At 43.5% G+C, this 16,128-nt stretch overlaps 1 protein-coding gene across 2 annotated transcripts in view; it reads right to left on the bottom strand.

Moving 5' to 3' along the window:
- Positions 1-16,128, bottom strand: part of rap1gapa (RAP1 GTPase activating protein a) — a 67,795-nt gene that overhangs the window by 40,894 nt on the left and 10,773 nt on the right. For both annotated transcript variants that reach the window (XM_033969206.2, XM_055222824.1), the window contains exon 2: positions 9,291-9,326. In XM_033969206.2, the coding sequence (XP_033825097.1) occupies positions 9,291-9,326 (36 nt within the window). The remainder of the gene's footprint in view (positions 1-9,290; positions 9,327-16,128) is intronic.

The following is a 16,128-nucleotide window of genomic DNA, read 5'->3' as shown; positions in this document are numbered from 1 at the left end:
GTGTGTAATCCTCTGAGTGTGTCTCAGATGCTCCGGTCACTTAAGTGTCCATCTCCATGTCCCTGCAGACTCTGACCACAGGGACGTGTGTTTTATTAAACTCACTGTCTCTGTGTCTCTGTCTCTGTCTCTGTCTCTGTGTCTCTGGTCATTATCTTTATGTTTCACACAGAAAAACAAAGGATTAGACTCCGCCCCCTGTGATGTCATAGTAACAGATTTAAGTATTACACAAATTAAAGGGATTATTATTATTATTATTATTATTATTATTATTATTATTTTAAATATTTACAATGACACTTTACATAAATACTGTGTGTGTCCAATCCCCCCCCCCTCACCTCCACCCCCTCCACCTCCCCTCCTCTGAGACCCGCCCCCCTCAAACCTCAGCTCCGCCCACACTCTGGACCTCACCACAGACTTTAGGAAAATGAGATGAAAATGAGACGTGAGGCTTTTAGAGATTTAAATGTCAAATTATGTCAAAGTTACAACACAATCTACAAGAGTTTAGAAATGGAATCTACAGAGGACACAAAGAATCTACAGAGGACACATAGAATCTACAGAGGACACACAGAATCTACAGAGGACACACAGAATCTACAGAGGACACACAGAATCTACAGAGGACACATAGAATCTACAGAGGACACATAGAATCTACAGAGGACACACAGAGACTCTACAGAGGACACACAGAATCTACAGAGGACACACAGAGAATCTACAGAGGACACACAGAATCTACAGAGGACACACAGAGACTCTACAGAGGACACATAGAATCTACAGAGGACACACAGAATCTACAGAGGACACATAGAATCTACAGAGGACACACAGAATCTACAGAGGACACACAGAATCTACAGAGGACACACAGAATCTACAGAGGACACATAGAATCTACAGAGGACACATAGAATCTACAGAGGACACACAGAGACTCTACAGAGGACACACAGAATCTACAGAGGACACACAGAGAATCTACAGAGGACACACAGAATCTACAGAGGACACACAGAGACTCTACAGAGGACACATAGAATCTACAGAGGACACACAGAATCTACAGAGGACACATAGAATCTACAGAGGACACACAGAATCTACAGAGGACACACACAGAATCTACAGAGGACACATAGAATCTACAGAGGACACACAGAATCTACAGAGGACACAAACTTTGTCATTAAAGTTAGAGATTTCTGTTACTATGGCCTTTAAGACTCGTACTTGTCCTGGTTTTGTCCTACTTTGGTCCCAGTTTGGTCCTGGTTTGGTCCCAGTTTAGTCCCAGTTTTGAGGTGGTTTGTTGCAGTATTTTCGTAGTCTCAGTTCCACATGTCTTTCTGACCCTGTCCCTCGAGACTCTGCAGGTCCACTGCTCCATGTCCCCAGGTCCTGGACTGGACACAGCTGTAGATTTAACGTGATGTGAACAGACAGAGACCTCAGAGACAGACGGACCTCGAGCGCTCAGACCTCACAGGCCCGACGCGGCGGACGTCTCCTGCTGGTATGCTAGCTGTTCCTCTAAAAAATGTATGAATGCTAATGCTAACGTATGCACAGGCAGACAGCGTTTCCCCCCGGAACAGTTTTAATTAGTGTTGCTGGACCACATGCGGGAAACGGGGGCCGAGGGCGGAGACGCGCAGCAGGGGGCGCTGTGGGCGTCAGGGGCTGTTAATGATACAGACTTTAACTCAGCGACGTGTGGATCTGAGTCTGAGCGGGGGGAGGATTGGCTGGTATTTAAATCATGTCCTTTGTTGTGAAAAAGCAGATCCCAGTTTTTAAAAGAATCAAATGTTTTTCTTAATAATTGTTTGTATTTTTTAAACTGACTCATGTTGAACCAAAACAAGAATCGTCTCAGAATCGGAGCAGGCGACACGAGGGAGAACTTCAGCACAAACATCTGGCGTCATCATAACAGTTACTGACCTCCAGCCTCGGTCAGTTCCTTCTGTAATTAGTTTATTGACCTTATTCAGCCCCGCCCACTTTTCCATAAATGCCTAAACGGCTCTTTCTCTGTGGCGGCTCTTCCGGTTCAGCAGAATTCCGTTCGTTTCAATGGAGAATTTGGGAAAAGCTTTGACTGTTTCCCTGTTTCCCTCCACAGACGACACTAGAAGTCACAAAAACTTTATTTAAACCAGTCCAGAAACTCTCACATAAAACTCTTCCTCGTTTCCTTATTTCCTTGTTTCCTCGTTTCCTCGTTTCCTTGTTGACAGTTTGATAACTTGAGATAAAATGAGTTTAAAGTTAAAAACAAGGTCAAGATCAAACAGACCAGCAGCAAAAAGAAGCAGAAGTTTAAACTCGTCTGTCCCACGTTTGGTTTAAGAAGAACTGGACAAAAACATCAAGACTTTTATCTAAAGTGGACGGGATCAATTTGATTTATTTTCTCATCAGTAATGACCCACTCCCCCTGTGGAGTGTGACTCTGTCAGATGCCCCGATGACAGGACCCTCTCCTCCTCCTCACCTGGCCCTCCTCCTCGCCTGGCTCTCCTTCTCCTCCTCGCCCGGCTCTCCTCCTCCTCACCTGGCCCTCCTCCACCCCCCTCCCTCATCCTCCACCTGCCTCCTTCTCCTCCTCGTCTGGCCGATTTTTCTTGTTTTGTCTGATTGTTGTAGTTTGATTTTCCTGTGTGTTTTTGTGTGTTGTTTGTTTTTGTGTGTTGTTGTGTTTTTGTGTGTTGTTTGTTTTTGTGTGTTGTTGTGTTTTTGTGTGTTGTTGTGTTTTTGTGTGTTGTTGTGTGTTGTGTTTTTGTGTGTTGTTGTGTTTTTGTGTGTTGTTTGTTTTTGTGTGTTGTTGTGTTTTTGTGTGTTGTTGTGTTTTTGTGTGTTGTTGTGTGTTGTGTTTTTGTGTGTTGTTGTGTTTTTGTGTGTTGTTGTGTTTTTGTGTGTTGTTTTGTTTTTGTGTGTTGTTTTGTTTTTGTGTGTTGTTGTGTTTTTGTGTGTTGTTGTGTTTTTGTGTGTTGTTGTGTGTTGTGTTTTTGTGTGTTGTTGTGTTTTTGTGTGTTGTTTTGTTTTTGTGTGTTGTTGTGTTTTTGTGTGTTGTTGTGTTGTTGTGTGTTGTTGTGTTTTTGTGTGTTTGGTTGATCCCTGGGTCACCAGGCCTTTCTGTGTGGAGTTTTTCTTGTTTCTCCTCGTGTCTGGATGGGTTTCCTCCGGGTACTCCGGTTTCCCCCATCAACCAAAACATGAACGCCCTTCAGACAACTGTGGTTGTGATTTTGGGCGTTACAAAAATAAAATAAAATGAATTGAATTATGTCCCAAACCATTTTCTCTGGACAATGGTCAGATTAAAGCCACAGAGACTTTGAGACGAGTAAAAGGCTTTAAAGACTGAGACAACAGAGACTCCAGAGGGTTTATGTCCTCAGAGTGTGTGTGTGTGTGTGGGTGTGTGTGGGGGTGTGTGTGTGTGGGGGTGTGTGTGTGTGTGTGTGAGTGTAGGGGTGTGGGTGTGAGTGTTTGAGTGTGTGTGTGTGTGTGTTTGAGTCTGTGTAGGGGTGTGTGTGTGCGCGTGTGTAAATATATTGTCGTTTTCGATCCAGTTCAAATCAAATAAACGTGGAGTTTTTGGATCACTTTTCTGTTTCTGTCATGACAGCTCCACATAAACAAAACTCTGAATTTGCACTCGTCGGTCAAAATCTGCTCTTTTTTCTGTTGCTTGTGTCCTTGGGCAAGACACTTTACCCGCCCCGACACTGATGACAGTAAAAGTCGATTTGTAGAAACGTAAAGTAAAAATAAACCAAAATACAGGAGATAAACACTGTGCACTGTCTGGATTATAATCACAATCCACATGTGCTTTTCCCTCTGCATAAATAAATGGACCTGCAGGGGGCGCTCTCCCTCATGAAGCTCCTCCAGCCTCTTTGTGTCCTACATCTAAAGGTTAACGTCGCCACAATCAGCGCTAAGCTAACAGCGCTCTAGATACGACCGCGATTATGTTTGTTCCCTGGAGAAACTCGACAATCCCAAAGCTTTTTACACAAATGGCCAGAGGAAGTGACCGTTATCAGCGTCCAGATAATATTCACAACGAGGAAATGACCATTCGCCGAAGAGTTAGAGCCATTTAGGAAAAATATCTCATTACAAGCCCCAGGATCGTGATTAGATTTGTGATTTATGTTTTAATAAAAGGATTGTGTTTAAAGTTTAAACATTTTAAACACGAAGAAACGACAAATAAAAGAAGAATCACACACGGAGCAGAGGGAGGGCATCTGACACACAGAGGGAGGGCATCTGACACACACAGGGAGGGCATCTGACACACACAGAGGGAGGGCATCTGACACACAGAGGGAGGGCATCTGACACACAGGGAGGGCATCTGACACACACAGGGAGGGCATCTGACACACACAGAGGGAGGGCATCTGACACACACAGAGGGAGGGCATCTGACACACAGAGGGAGGGCATCTGACTGAATTAAACCTCAGTCTTTCATTTGCTCATGGTGTAAATTCAAATTGTGTTTTTAATGTGACGATTTGAACTCAAACGCTTCATGTTCAAACTGTCACATAATGGACGTTTGTGGACAGTGTGTGGACGTTTGTGGACGTTTGTGGACAGTGTGTGGACGTTTGTGGACGTTTGTGGACGTTTGTGGACAGTGTGTGGACGTTTGTGGATGTTTGTGGACGTTTGTGGACAGTGTGTGGACAGTGTGTGGACGTTTGTGGACGTTTGTGGACAGTGTGTGGACGTTTGTGGACGTTTGTGGATGTTTGTGGACGTTTGTGGACAGTGTGTGGACAGTGTGTGGACGTTTGTGGACGTTTGTGGACAGTGTGTGGACAGTGTGTGGACGTTTGTGGACGTTTGTGGACAGTGTGTGGACGTTTGTGGACGTTTGTGGACGTTTGTGGACGTTTGTGGACGTTTGTGGACAGTGTGTGGACAGTGTGTGGACGTTTGTGGACGTTTGTGGACAGTGTGTGACCGGCGGCGTGAGGGGAATCCAACATGGCCGCCGCCGCCGCACGTCTTGGCCGCTGAGAGCATGAGACAGGACGGGGGCGACAGGTGTGTGTGAATAAGACATGTCACTCTCTCAAAGCCTCATGGGAAATCACACTCCTGCAGACGGGCGTGGGGTCAGACGGGGTCAGGCGGGGTCAGGCGGGGTCAGGCGGGGTCAGACGGGGTCATGGGGTCACACTGAATCAGACTCAAACCGAGAGCCGGAGTCGGACTCAAACGTCGTGACTTTCCTGCCGTTTCCTGGATCATGTTTGAGTGGATTTGTTCTGAAGGGCGAGTGTGAGTCTCCGTCCTCAGGAGCCTCAGTCTGTGTCTCAGATTCACTTTAGGAGCCGCACAGGACACACCGGCTCCCGTCAAACCCTGTCGTCTGATTGGCCCTGACAGACCCCCCCCCCCCCTCGTCCTCACTGCAGCTGCCGTCTCTAAATTCATTTGAGTTTGTCATAGTGAAGAGTAAATGTGAAACCTCTGCCCTCCTCTCACCTAGCCCCTCCCCTTCTTTCACCTGGCCCCTCCCTCTCCTCTCACCTGGCTCCTCCCCGTCCTCTCACCTAGCCCCTCCCCTTCTTTCACCTGGCCCCTCCCCCTCCTCTCACCAGGCTCCTCCCCCTCCTCTCACCAGGCTCCTCCCCGTCTTCTCACCTGGCTCCTCCCCCTCCTCTCACCAGGCTCCTCCCCGTCTTCTCACCTGGCTCCTCCCCCTCCTCTCACCAGGCTCCTCCCCGTCTTCTCACCTGGCTCCTCCCCCTCCTCTCACCAGGCTCCTCCCCCTCCTCTCACCTGGCTCCTCCCCCTCCTCTCACCTGGCTCCTCCCCCTCCTCTCCCCTGGCTCCTCCCCCTCCTCTCACCTGGCTCCTCCCCGTCTTCTCACCTGGCTCCTCCCCCTCCTCTCACCAGGCTCCTCCCCCTCCCCCCCGACGCCAAACGGCTCTATCTCGCACTCTGAACCCAGGGGCGCGTCACCTGCTTGTCTCCGTGGCGACAGTGACGTAAAGACTCCACAGACAAACTACAGGTGTCCGTCAGGTTCACATTTTAAAAGTGTTTACTGCCGTTTTCCTGGAACTCGGAAATGACCGGACCTGAACTGGAAAGTCCAAGAAAAGTGCAAGTTTCTTTCTCCGTCCAAATCCAGGTGAGTCATCTGTCGCTGGAGGAAATTGAACAATGGGCTTTTATCGCAGTAATTCCTCCAGGCCACAGGGGTCAGTGTGTGACGAGGCTCTTATACAACAACTGTGTGTCATTATTTCCTCTGACTGTCCTCCCCATGTCCTCCCACCAGGGGGCGAAGAATGACAGGATTACACCAATTAAACAGTGAACAAGAGTCGTGTGTTTATGCCCCGGATCAGAGAAACAGGCTCCTGCTGCTCGGAGCCGTCTCCAGGTCGACCAGAGCCACAAACGGCTCGTGTTCAGCTCACAGAGGCTGGTCAGTTTCACAAAGGTTTATTTTGTACCTGTTTTCAGATCATAAACTTGTTAGCTTCTATGTCCACTCTAGTATTTAGATTTATATTTATTAATATCATGACATTTTTAACCACATTTTTCTCATTTTCTCAGCTACAAAATGTGAGTTTGCATCTAGAATCACTATAATTCAGTATAAATCAGTTTTCTTAGAGTCAGATCTTTAGTGCATCACTTCTTCTCCTTCTTCTTTTCCTTCTCCTTCTTCTTCTCCTTCTTCTTTTCCTTCTCCTCCTTCTTCTCCTCCTCCTTCTTCTTCCTCTCTTTCTTCTTCTCCTTCTTCTTCTTCTTCTTCTTCTTCTCCTCCTTCTCCTTCTTCTCCTCCTTCTCCTTCTTCTTCTTCTTCTTCTCCTTCTTCTTCTTGTCCTTCTTCTCCTCCTCCTCCTCCTTCTTCTCCTTCTCCTCTTTCTTCTTCTCCTTCTCCTTCTTCTTCCTCTCTTTCTTCTTCCTCTCTTTCTTCTTCCTCTCTTTCTTCTTCTCCTTCTTCTCCTCCTTCTTCTTCTTCTTCTTCTCCTTCTCCTCCTTCTCCTTCTTCCTCTCTTTCTTCTTCTTCCTCTCTTTCTTCTTCTCCTCCTTCTCCTCCTCCTCCTCCTTCTTCTTCTCCTTCTTCTTCTCCTTCTTCTTCTCCTTCTTCTCCTTCTTCTTCTCCTCCTCCTTCTCTTCCTTCTCCTCCTTCTTCTCCTCCTTCTTCTTCTTCTATTTTAAAACTATGAAAAGCAGAACCAGGACAGATCTGGTGCATTCCACTTTTGAGCCTCATAAAATTAAGTCTGACTCAGAAGTGACAGATTTCGAGATGAATGACAGAAGTGACGCTCTTTTCTTCCTCTTCCTCCTCTCCTCTTCCTCCTCCTCCTCCTCTCCTCTTCCTCCTCTTCACATCCTAAATCCTCAGTCCACTTCAGTCTCGTTTTTATGTTTCTTTCAGGTCTTTGTTTCTAAAAGTGTCTGTGCAGCTGCAGGGTGGAGTCTGCACTTACTCCACAGGGGGGCGCTCTCACCTTCAGCGAACACAGAGACACACCGATACGATACTGGGATCAGACGTCTGCGCCGATACTGGGAATGTTGGTGGATCAGGTATCGGTTCAGAAACTGCTCTGATCAAACTGTCTCAGATCAGAAAAGTGTAAAAACGTTTCACTTTAGAGCAAATAGAAAGTGAAACTCAAACATAAACAAAGAAATAAAAAAAACAAAAAAACAAACGGTGAATCCAAACCACAGACTCTGACCGAGGCTGGAGACCTGTCCGTCAAAAAGGCCTGAGCTGATCCCCGAAGAGACACACGACTGACGTAAGACGAAAAGCACCACCCTGACCTCCACCTGCACGTCTGACCCTCACATCTACAGCGCCGCTACATCCCAAAGCGTTTGTACGGAGCCACGTCTGAGCTCAAAACACCACGGAAAAGAGATTTAAAAACAGAGAAATATGTAAAAGTCCGACTCGTCCGAGCGCATCTCGATACGAAAACACCACACTCACAGAAATGAAGCTTTTCCTGAAGAGTTTTAGAACAATCACAACCACAGTTTAAATAAATGGACAGAGCTAACCTGTTAGCCACTGCGCTCTAAACAGGAAGTGATCGTGTGCACTTCCTGCTCCTTCGACTCGTCATTTTTGCTCTTAAATGTTCGTATTAACCCTCTACATGATCCTGGGGTTTTTATTTCACTTTTGTGTCTGTAAATCAAGATCTGAACATTAATAACAGACAAATCAGACGTGTTTTATCTCATTTTTTAAGTTATTTTGAGTTTATTTTTATTTATTTTATTGTATTTTTTGTTATTGTTTTTTGGGGTTTTTTTTTTGTTTTTTTTTGTTTAGATCACTTTGAATTCATTTATTTATTTTTTTGTTATTTTGATTTTTTTTCAGTTATTTTGAGTTTTTTTGTTGGTTTATTTGTTATTTTAAGTTTTTCTTTTATTATTTTCAGTTCATTTATTTATTATTTGTTATATTGATTTTTTTATATATATTTTTTCCGTTATTTTGAGTTTTGTTTTGGTTTTTTTTTCGTTATTTTGAGGTTGTTGTTTTTTTTTTTGGGGGGGGGGGGGGGGGTTTAACTGTCTCCTCTCTCTGTCTCTGCTGCTTCAGACTCATTCTGGTCTTAAATGTTCGTATTAACCCTCTACATGATCCTGGGGTTTTTATTTCACTATTGTGTCTGTAAATCAAGATCTGAACATTAATAACAGACAAATCAGGTCCTTCTTTCCCCGAGGTCGCTCCTGTTAGCGTTAGCAACAGGTTTGATTGACAGTGTTGCTAAGCGCCTGCTCCCTGCTAAACCAGTGGTGTGGACGGGAAGGGGCGTTACCTTCAACATCCTCTCTCCTGATTGGCTCTTTGGTTGCTATGATACTCACAGTCAGAATCCCAAATATGGCTCTCTGCTCTAAATTAGCCGCTCTAACTGCTCGCCTCAACGAGCTGGACGCTGTGGTGACGTCACACTCTTTTCGTTCTCCCGTCTGTGGTCGTGACATTTCCTCGTTGTGGATAAATAAACAATGTAACTGTTTCTGTTTCTCTAAACTGCAGGACACGAGCTCCACGTTTCACGTTTCATCACTTTTTTTTCTTCTTCTCTTAAATCAGAGCGAGAATAAACAGAGCGTCGGCCGATCGTCTTATAGAAAGAAACACATTTACATAAAACTGGAGACGTCACAAAAGATGATGACAAATAAAAATAAAAGAGCGAAAATAAAAGATTCAAATAAAAAAACTCACCATCGACTCCGGGCCTTAGAGAAGGTTTTATCCACCCTGAAAAACACAAACACACACTTTAGTTTAAATATATAAAAACACAAACGCACACTTTAGATTAAATATATAAAAACACAAACACACACTTTAGATTAAATATATAAAAACACAAACACACACTTTAGTTTAAATATATAAAAACACAAACACACACTTTAGTTTAAATATATAAAAACACAAACACACACTTTAGTTTAAATATATAAAAACACAAACACACACTTTAGATTAAATATATAAAAACACAAACACACACTTTAGTTTAAATATATAAAAACACAAACACACACTTTAGATTAAATATATAAAAACACAAAGACACACTTTAGATTAAATATATAAAAACACAAACGCACACTTTAGTTTAAATATATAAAAACACAAACGCACACTTTAGTTTAAATATATAAAAACACAAAGACACACTTTAGATTAAATATATAAAAACACAAACACACACTTTAGTTTAACACAAAACATATGAAGAACAAACACATGAGATGAGGTCACACGTTTATAAAGAGTTTAACATTAAAGACACACACACAGGGGAGGGGGGTTTAAGTGTGTTGCCACAGGACACAACAACAGCATTAAAGTCAAGAGGAGGATTCAAACCACAAACCTTTAGATCAGTGGGCAAACACTCTACCAACTGAGCCACTGTCGCCCAGTACACGACTTATGTCTCTTTAGAGAAGAAAACACACACAACACACACAAAACACACACGCTCACACAAAACACCAACACACATGCACACACACACCTACACACGCGCATACAACACACACACACACACTTTAAGATCTGTGTTTTATATTTTTCTCATTGATTCTGCAGTGAAAAGATAAAATTCCACTGATTATTTTCTTTTTAATTTATAAAAGTAACTGTATCTGAATCCACCAAATGTAACTGTACCAGATTACAGTTACTCTACAGGATTACTCTGAGTGCAGAGTATTACTCTGAGCACATACTCCTGTGTGTTCAGTTTCCTCCATCTGCGTCTGCTCTGATTTATATTTTATTCTTTCCCAAATGCCTCTGCTCTGAAACTGCATAAATATTGTGTGTTTATGTAACAAATATGTAAATGATTTTTGGTGAAGCGTCGAGTCTCTGAGGTCACGTCAGAGTGAGACGCTTCACCCCAGTTCACCCCAGCTCACCCCAGCTCACTCCTGCCATTTGTGGAGCTGCTTCTCCAATGAGTCGAGTGATCTCTGCTGTGGCGTCTGCTTCAAAATCCACCTGGTTCTGGGTCAAATGCATCGAAAAAAACCCTCCAAACTCAGCCCGAGCGTTTCAAATGTGGGACAGTGAGCAGACTCCACCAGCAGATGGCAGTGTGAGCGCACGCCATTATGAAGAACAAGAGCAGCTGCTCTGAATCCAAAACACAATCCGTCAGATAAAACAATTATTTGAACAACTCAGTGAACAATGAAACACAGAGAACACGCGCCGCGCCCACAGACGCTCATGAGAAACGCAAACACACGTGACCTCTGACCTCTGGAAACAGATCAGGAAACACAGGTTTAGCTCCGACACGACTCTGGGAATGTGAAGTATTCATAAGGAAAACAAAGGAAAAGAAACTAAAAATAGTGTCGAAAAATAAGAATCAAAATCAAATTTCAGTTTTTATTATTATTTTAAGTTTCATTGATGTTTGTTTTTCAGGGAGGGGAGGATTCTGGGAGTTGGGGTCGTGAGGTGGCTGTGTTCACTTGTCTCCTACAGGGGGCACTGTTTACAGGTCACACATTTTCAGTGGTGTCCAAATGTCCAGCAGTGAAAATGTCGTACACTCAGATGGTTATTTTTCGTGCCCTGGGAGAGTCAAAAAAACACCAGAGGACAGAGGTAAAGGGCGAGGGGCTGGGGGTGAGTGGAGGGTGAGGGGCTGGGGGAGACATTCGGGGGACACATTCACACACACAGTGACACACAGAGTCCACAGTGACGCAGCAGATCTGTGGGTCACAGGCTCATCGTCTTAAACAGATCAGATTAATCTGATTAGAGGAAAGTCTCTGGATCCAAACACTTCCACGACCAGAGGACCTGACTCTCATAGACCTGACTCTCGTAGACCTGACTCTCGTAGACCTGACTCTCGTAGACCTGACTCTCGTAGACCTGACTCTCATAGACCTGACTCTCATAGACCCATTTGTGCAGAACCATAAAGTGTCCAAGTTATTTCTCAAGTCCCATTTCACAAATAATTATTGCACCAGCCCATAATTGCACAATTTTTGTACCACTGAAAATAAAGTGACTAAATGTCTTTGTTGTTCAGATTTGTTCAATAGTGAAACAGACATGGGCACAAATGAGAGTTTGTATCTGTTCCTCTTAAAGTTACGCCCCCGCCCGATGGAAATATTTCATATTATTTCATATTATTTCATATTATTTCATTTTCCCCATGCCGCAGGTGAGAGGGATTCCCCACAATCCCCCTGGCCTGAGCGAGCACAGAGTTTTGAAAAATGTCCTGCAGAGAAGGGAACTCTTTCCTGCCAATCACCTTCATGGTCTGATTTATCAGTTTTCCAAGTTTAGTTTTACATTGGACGGTTAAAGAGCCGAACCAGGCGACCGAACTCACACCAAACATCTTCAACCTCCTTAAAAAGTGGAGCCTCTGGGACAGTTTGGAACAAAGAAAATCAACATGTTCATTCCATTTGAGCAGGTTCCACATCCAAACACTTCAATAACAACAGGATGAAGGATCTGCACAGGGTCAAACACCATCTCCTTAGTTTTATTCACATTAGACCTGACTCTCGTAGACCTGACTCTCATAGACCTGACTCTCATAGACCTGACTCTCATAGACCTGACTCTCATTAGACCTGACTCTCATAGACCTGACTCTCATTAGACCTGACTCTCATAGACCTGACTCTCAAATGTTATTATGGCCACGCCCTCTGACGCACCAGAAGTCGGCCATCTTGAATTGAAAATTCCAAAATGCCGACTCAGCGTTTTCGCTGACGTCACATTGTCGTCAACTCCTCTGAAGGCGCTTCACCAAGTTTGTGGCCAAGTTTGTATTTTGCACGGTGTTGCCATGGCGATGCCTGGAAAACCCATGTTTTTGCATTTTGTGCAACAGCACTTCCAATTTGTTTTGACTTGTTTAATTTCACTATTGTGTCTGTAAATCAAGATCTGAACATTAATAACAGACAAATCAGGTCCTTCTTTCCCCGAGGTCACTCCTGTTAGCGTTAGCAACAGGTTTGATTGACAGCGTTGCTAAGCGCCTGCTCCCTGCTAAACCAGTGAATCAGACAGGAAGGGGCGTTACCTTCAACATCCTCGCTCCTGATTGGCTCTTTGGTTGCTATGATACTCAGGTCAGAATTCTACAGATGGAACTCTGCTCTAAATTGGCCAATGTTGTATTTTGCACGGTGTTGCCATGGCAACAGTCACGTCTTTGATGTGTCACTTTGTGACATCTCAAAGAGCCAAAGCCTGTAAAGCCTCAGAGTTTGTAAGTGTCACTGCATGAGTTTATTTTAGTTATAGAGAAAAGACACTCAAACACTCAGCTGTTCAGTAGCAGAAGAGAACTTTTACAAATATCTGAAAAACTCGCTAATATTAGATTAACAAACACAAACAGCAATGGAAACAAAGATTGAAACCAGGGAAACGACTGAGGGACCCCGAGAACAAGGGGACGGCACCCCAGAAAAAATGGTCCAGTTGAGAGACGTCATTGAAAAATATGAAAAACTTGAAATGGAGCGACACAGGAGCAAAGTATCAGACTCTGAAGTGAGGAGAAATATTCAGTGGGAGGAAATGAAAAAAATTATTCGCACTGGTCAAGTCAGACAAATTAGAAAACGTTTTGAAAAGAATGAGTCACACCAAAGAAACTCGTCCAGACTAAATGAAAAACTCAAACTGTACAAAATCAAAGAAATAGAGTTTGAGGAGGACAGAGAAAAGTGGAGGCAGGAAAAGAAAGATTTGGAAACTAGACTGCAGCTCAGTGAAAGTCAGGTGAGCCAGATACATGGAGATGTTCAAAAGGAAAGGGCAGAAAATGATTTTATGAGACGCACAATCGAAGATGAAAGGCAAGAAAAAGAAGATGCTCTTGAAAAATGTCAACATTTAGTTAAATGTGTTCATGACAAAGAGGTGGAGTTCAACACTGAGATTAAAAACTTTAAAGAGCAGCTCGGACTAGAGCAGCAAAAGTTGGCTCAGAAAGAGAACGAACTTCAGGAAACACGAGCAAAACTTCAGGAAACACAAGCAGAACTTCAGGAGCAATCGCAGAGACACGACAACGCCATGAAGGCAGAAAAGGAGGAGATGAGATCTGTCAAAGAGGCGATGGAGGGGCAAGTAGAGATGGGTCAAATTATGGGGCACAAAATAACAGATTTGGAAACAGAATGTTCTGACCTTAAACAAATAGTTCAAATCTTGGAGGAAACGTTGGCCCAGAGAGTCGAGGTTTTGGAGGAAACAGAGATAGAAAATGAAACCAAGGACAAAACGATTAGCAATCTGCAGAAAGAACAGGCAGAACTTAAAGAAACCATTGAGTTTTTGAATAATGAAGTGGCTCAACTAACTGAATCTACTTCCTTGTTCCAAGAAATGCAAGAACAGATAACGTCTTTGCAGAACCAAAATTCAGATTTGAGAACAACCATTGCACATTTAGAGGATCAGAAAAACAGGCCACGGAAAGGGATATTCAGCAGGATCTTTGGGAGATTCAGACGCCGCTAAGGTGATCTGACTGGGCAGTTTAGCTGTTGTGTGTGTGTGGGGGTGTGTGTGTGTGTGTGTTGTACAATGATTAATTGTGCATAAAAACAGCAGCATGGACTTTACAAGAGTTCGTGAGGCTGTTTGGGACTTTGGTGATGGACCCAGAAAAGTTACATAATACACCTTTAGCAAACAACGAAGTTAAATCTGTCAACTGGACAAATCTTGTAGGACTGAAGACGTTTCTCTGCTCATCCAAGTCTCTTCTTCAGTTCTGGTCAGATGCTGGTGGCCACTGCCTTTAAATCTGTCTGAGGGGAGGGGCTAACCACACTGAAACTGTAAACAGCTGTTGTCTCCAGTTTCAGCTGAAACGACCCTGTTCAGCCTTAACGACCCTGATATTGTTCTCATTGTTCTGGGTCTGAGGATTCTTTTCTCTGGCTCAGATCTGAACTTCACTCTCTTCAAAGGAGTTAAAGAAGCTATTTTTGTTAGGAAAGAGAATCCTTCCTTAAACAGAAATGGAGCCTGAGACATAATCTGTCCATCTACAACTCCATCCTCAGACGCAGAACAATGAGAACAATCGCAGGGTCGTTAAGGTATTGGTATGATATTTGATCCTGGATGATTCAGACGTAGTAACGGCTCAATGAAGAGTCAGGGTCATGGCTTTAATTAAGTCTTTACTCAGTTTGAACCATTCTTTAAAAACTATTTGTTCAATAAACATAAAATCTTGAAAATTAAAAATGTAAATGATGTTTTTTGTGGTGTTGTTTTCTTCATAATGTCCAGTGTTTGTGTTATTGTTAAATGAAACATCTGGTTCACAGTTCCCATGGTTGCACATTCCACACAATTGCACATTCCATTCATTGCACATTACATTTATTGCACAGTTCCCATTATTGCACCATACAAAATGTTGCATATTCCAGTCATTACACAGTCCCCATTATTTCAGTCAGTTTGGCCCATTCAGGACAATTATATTCTGCACCCACCCCCTTCATATTTTGTCCACCCCTTCATATTTTGTCCACCCCCTTCATATTTTGTCCACACAGGCAAATATGTCTCTGTGAACAGTTCAGACCACACTGCTGCTTCTATAGGTGATGCATGTTTGGTTTGACCATAACCAGGTTTTCATCTGAGCTTTAAAAGAAGTGTCTGTGGGACATTCTCTCAGGGTTAGAGACTATTCCACTGGTTCTCACCTTGGTCAGATACATTCTGACCAAAGGTGGTCCGTCTGTGGGGTCACAGGTCACCTCTGGCGGTGGCCCGTGTGGTCCTTGCTAGATTGTCTTTATATTTAATGTCCTCCTTTAAAGGTGGTGGTCGAGGGAGTGTAGGACCTTATAAATTAGACAAGTTCTTTTGAGGTTGACCATGTTGTTAAAGTCCAATAGTCGACGCTTTTTCAGAACGTGACAGTGATGGTGGGAAATGGGTTTTTTATCAAGTATTTGTAGACGTCTTTTATAGAGGTTTTCAATGGTTTTAAGTGTCGTGGGGCAAGAGACCAAGTAGTTAAACAATAGTCTATGTGGGAGATGATCATAGAGTAGAAGTAGGTTTTAGCAGCGTCATGTTTAAGTTATTCTGGATGTGGCAAAAATTCTGATTATTGAATTTAATTACCTGGGAAAATTTTTTTTACGTGATTTTTAAAGGACAATGTTGGGTCTAGGACGACTCCAAGGTGTTTAAATTCTGAGACCAGATCAAGCTCTACACCGTTAAGAAAGACATTGGACTTTAGTTCAGTGTGACGTTTTGAAAAGTACATAAGACCGTTTTTGTGGTGTTTACCAAGAGACACGAACCCTTAAGCCAGTTATGCACCGACAATAAAGCAGCTGTGAGGTCATCAGCAGCTGTGAGGTCATCAGCAGCTGTGAGGTCATCAGCAGCTGTGAGGTCATCAGCAGCTGTGAGGTCATCAGCAGCTTATCCTAATGGGAAACCTCCCAATTTTTCCCATTCATTGGAATAATATTAGTTTCATGGAATAATG

This window comes from Periophthalmus magnuspinnatus, chromosome 7, assembly GCF_009829125.3.
Source record: "Periophthalmus magnuspinnatus isolate fPerMag1 chromosome 7, fPerMag1.2.pri, whole genome shotgun sequence".
Lineage (NCBI taxonomy): Eukaryota > Metazoa > Chordata > Actinopteri > Gobiiformes > Gobiidae > Periophthalmus > Periophthalmus magnuspinnatus.
Note: the sequence above shows the minus strand (reverse complement) of the source record. Positions and strands in the feature narration are given on the sequence as shown.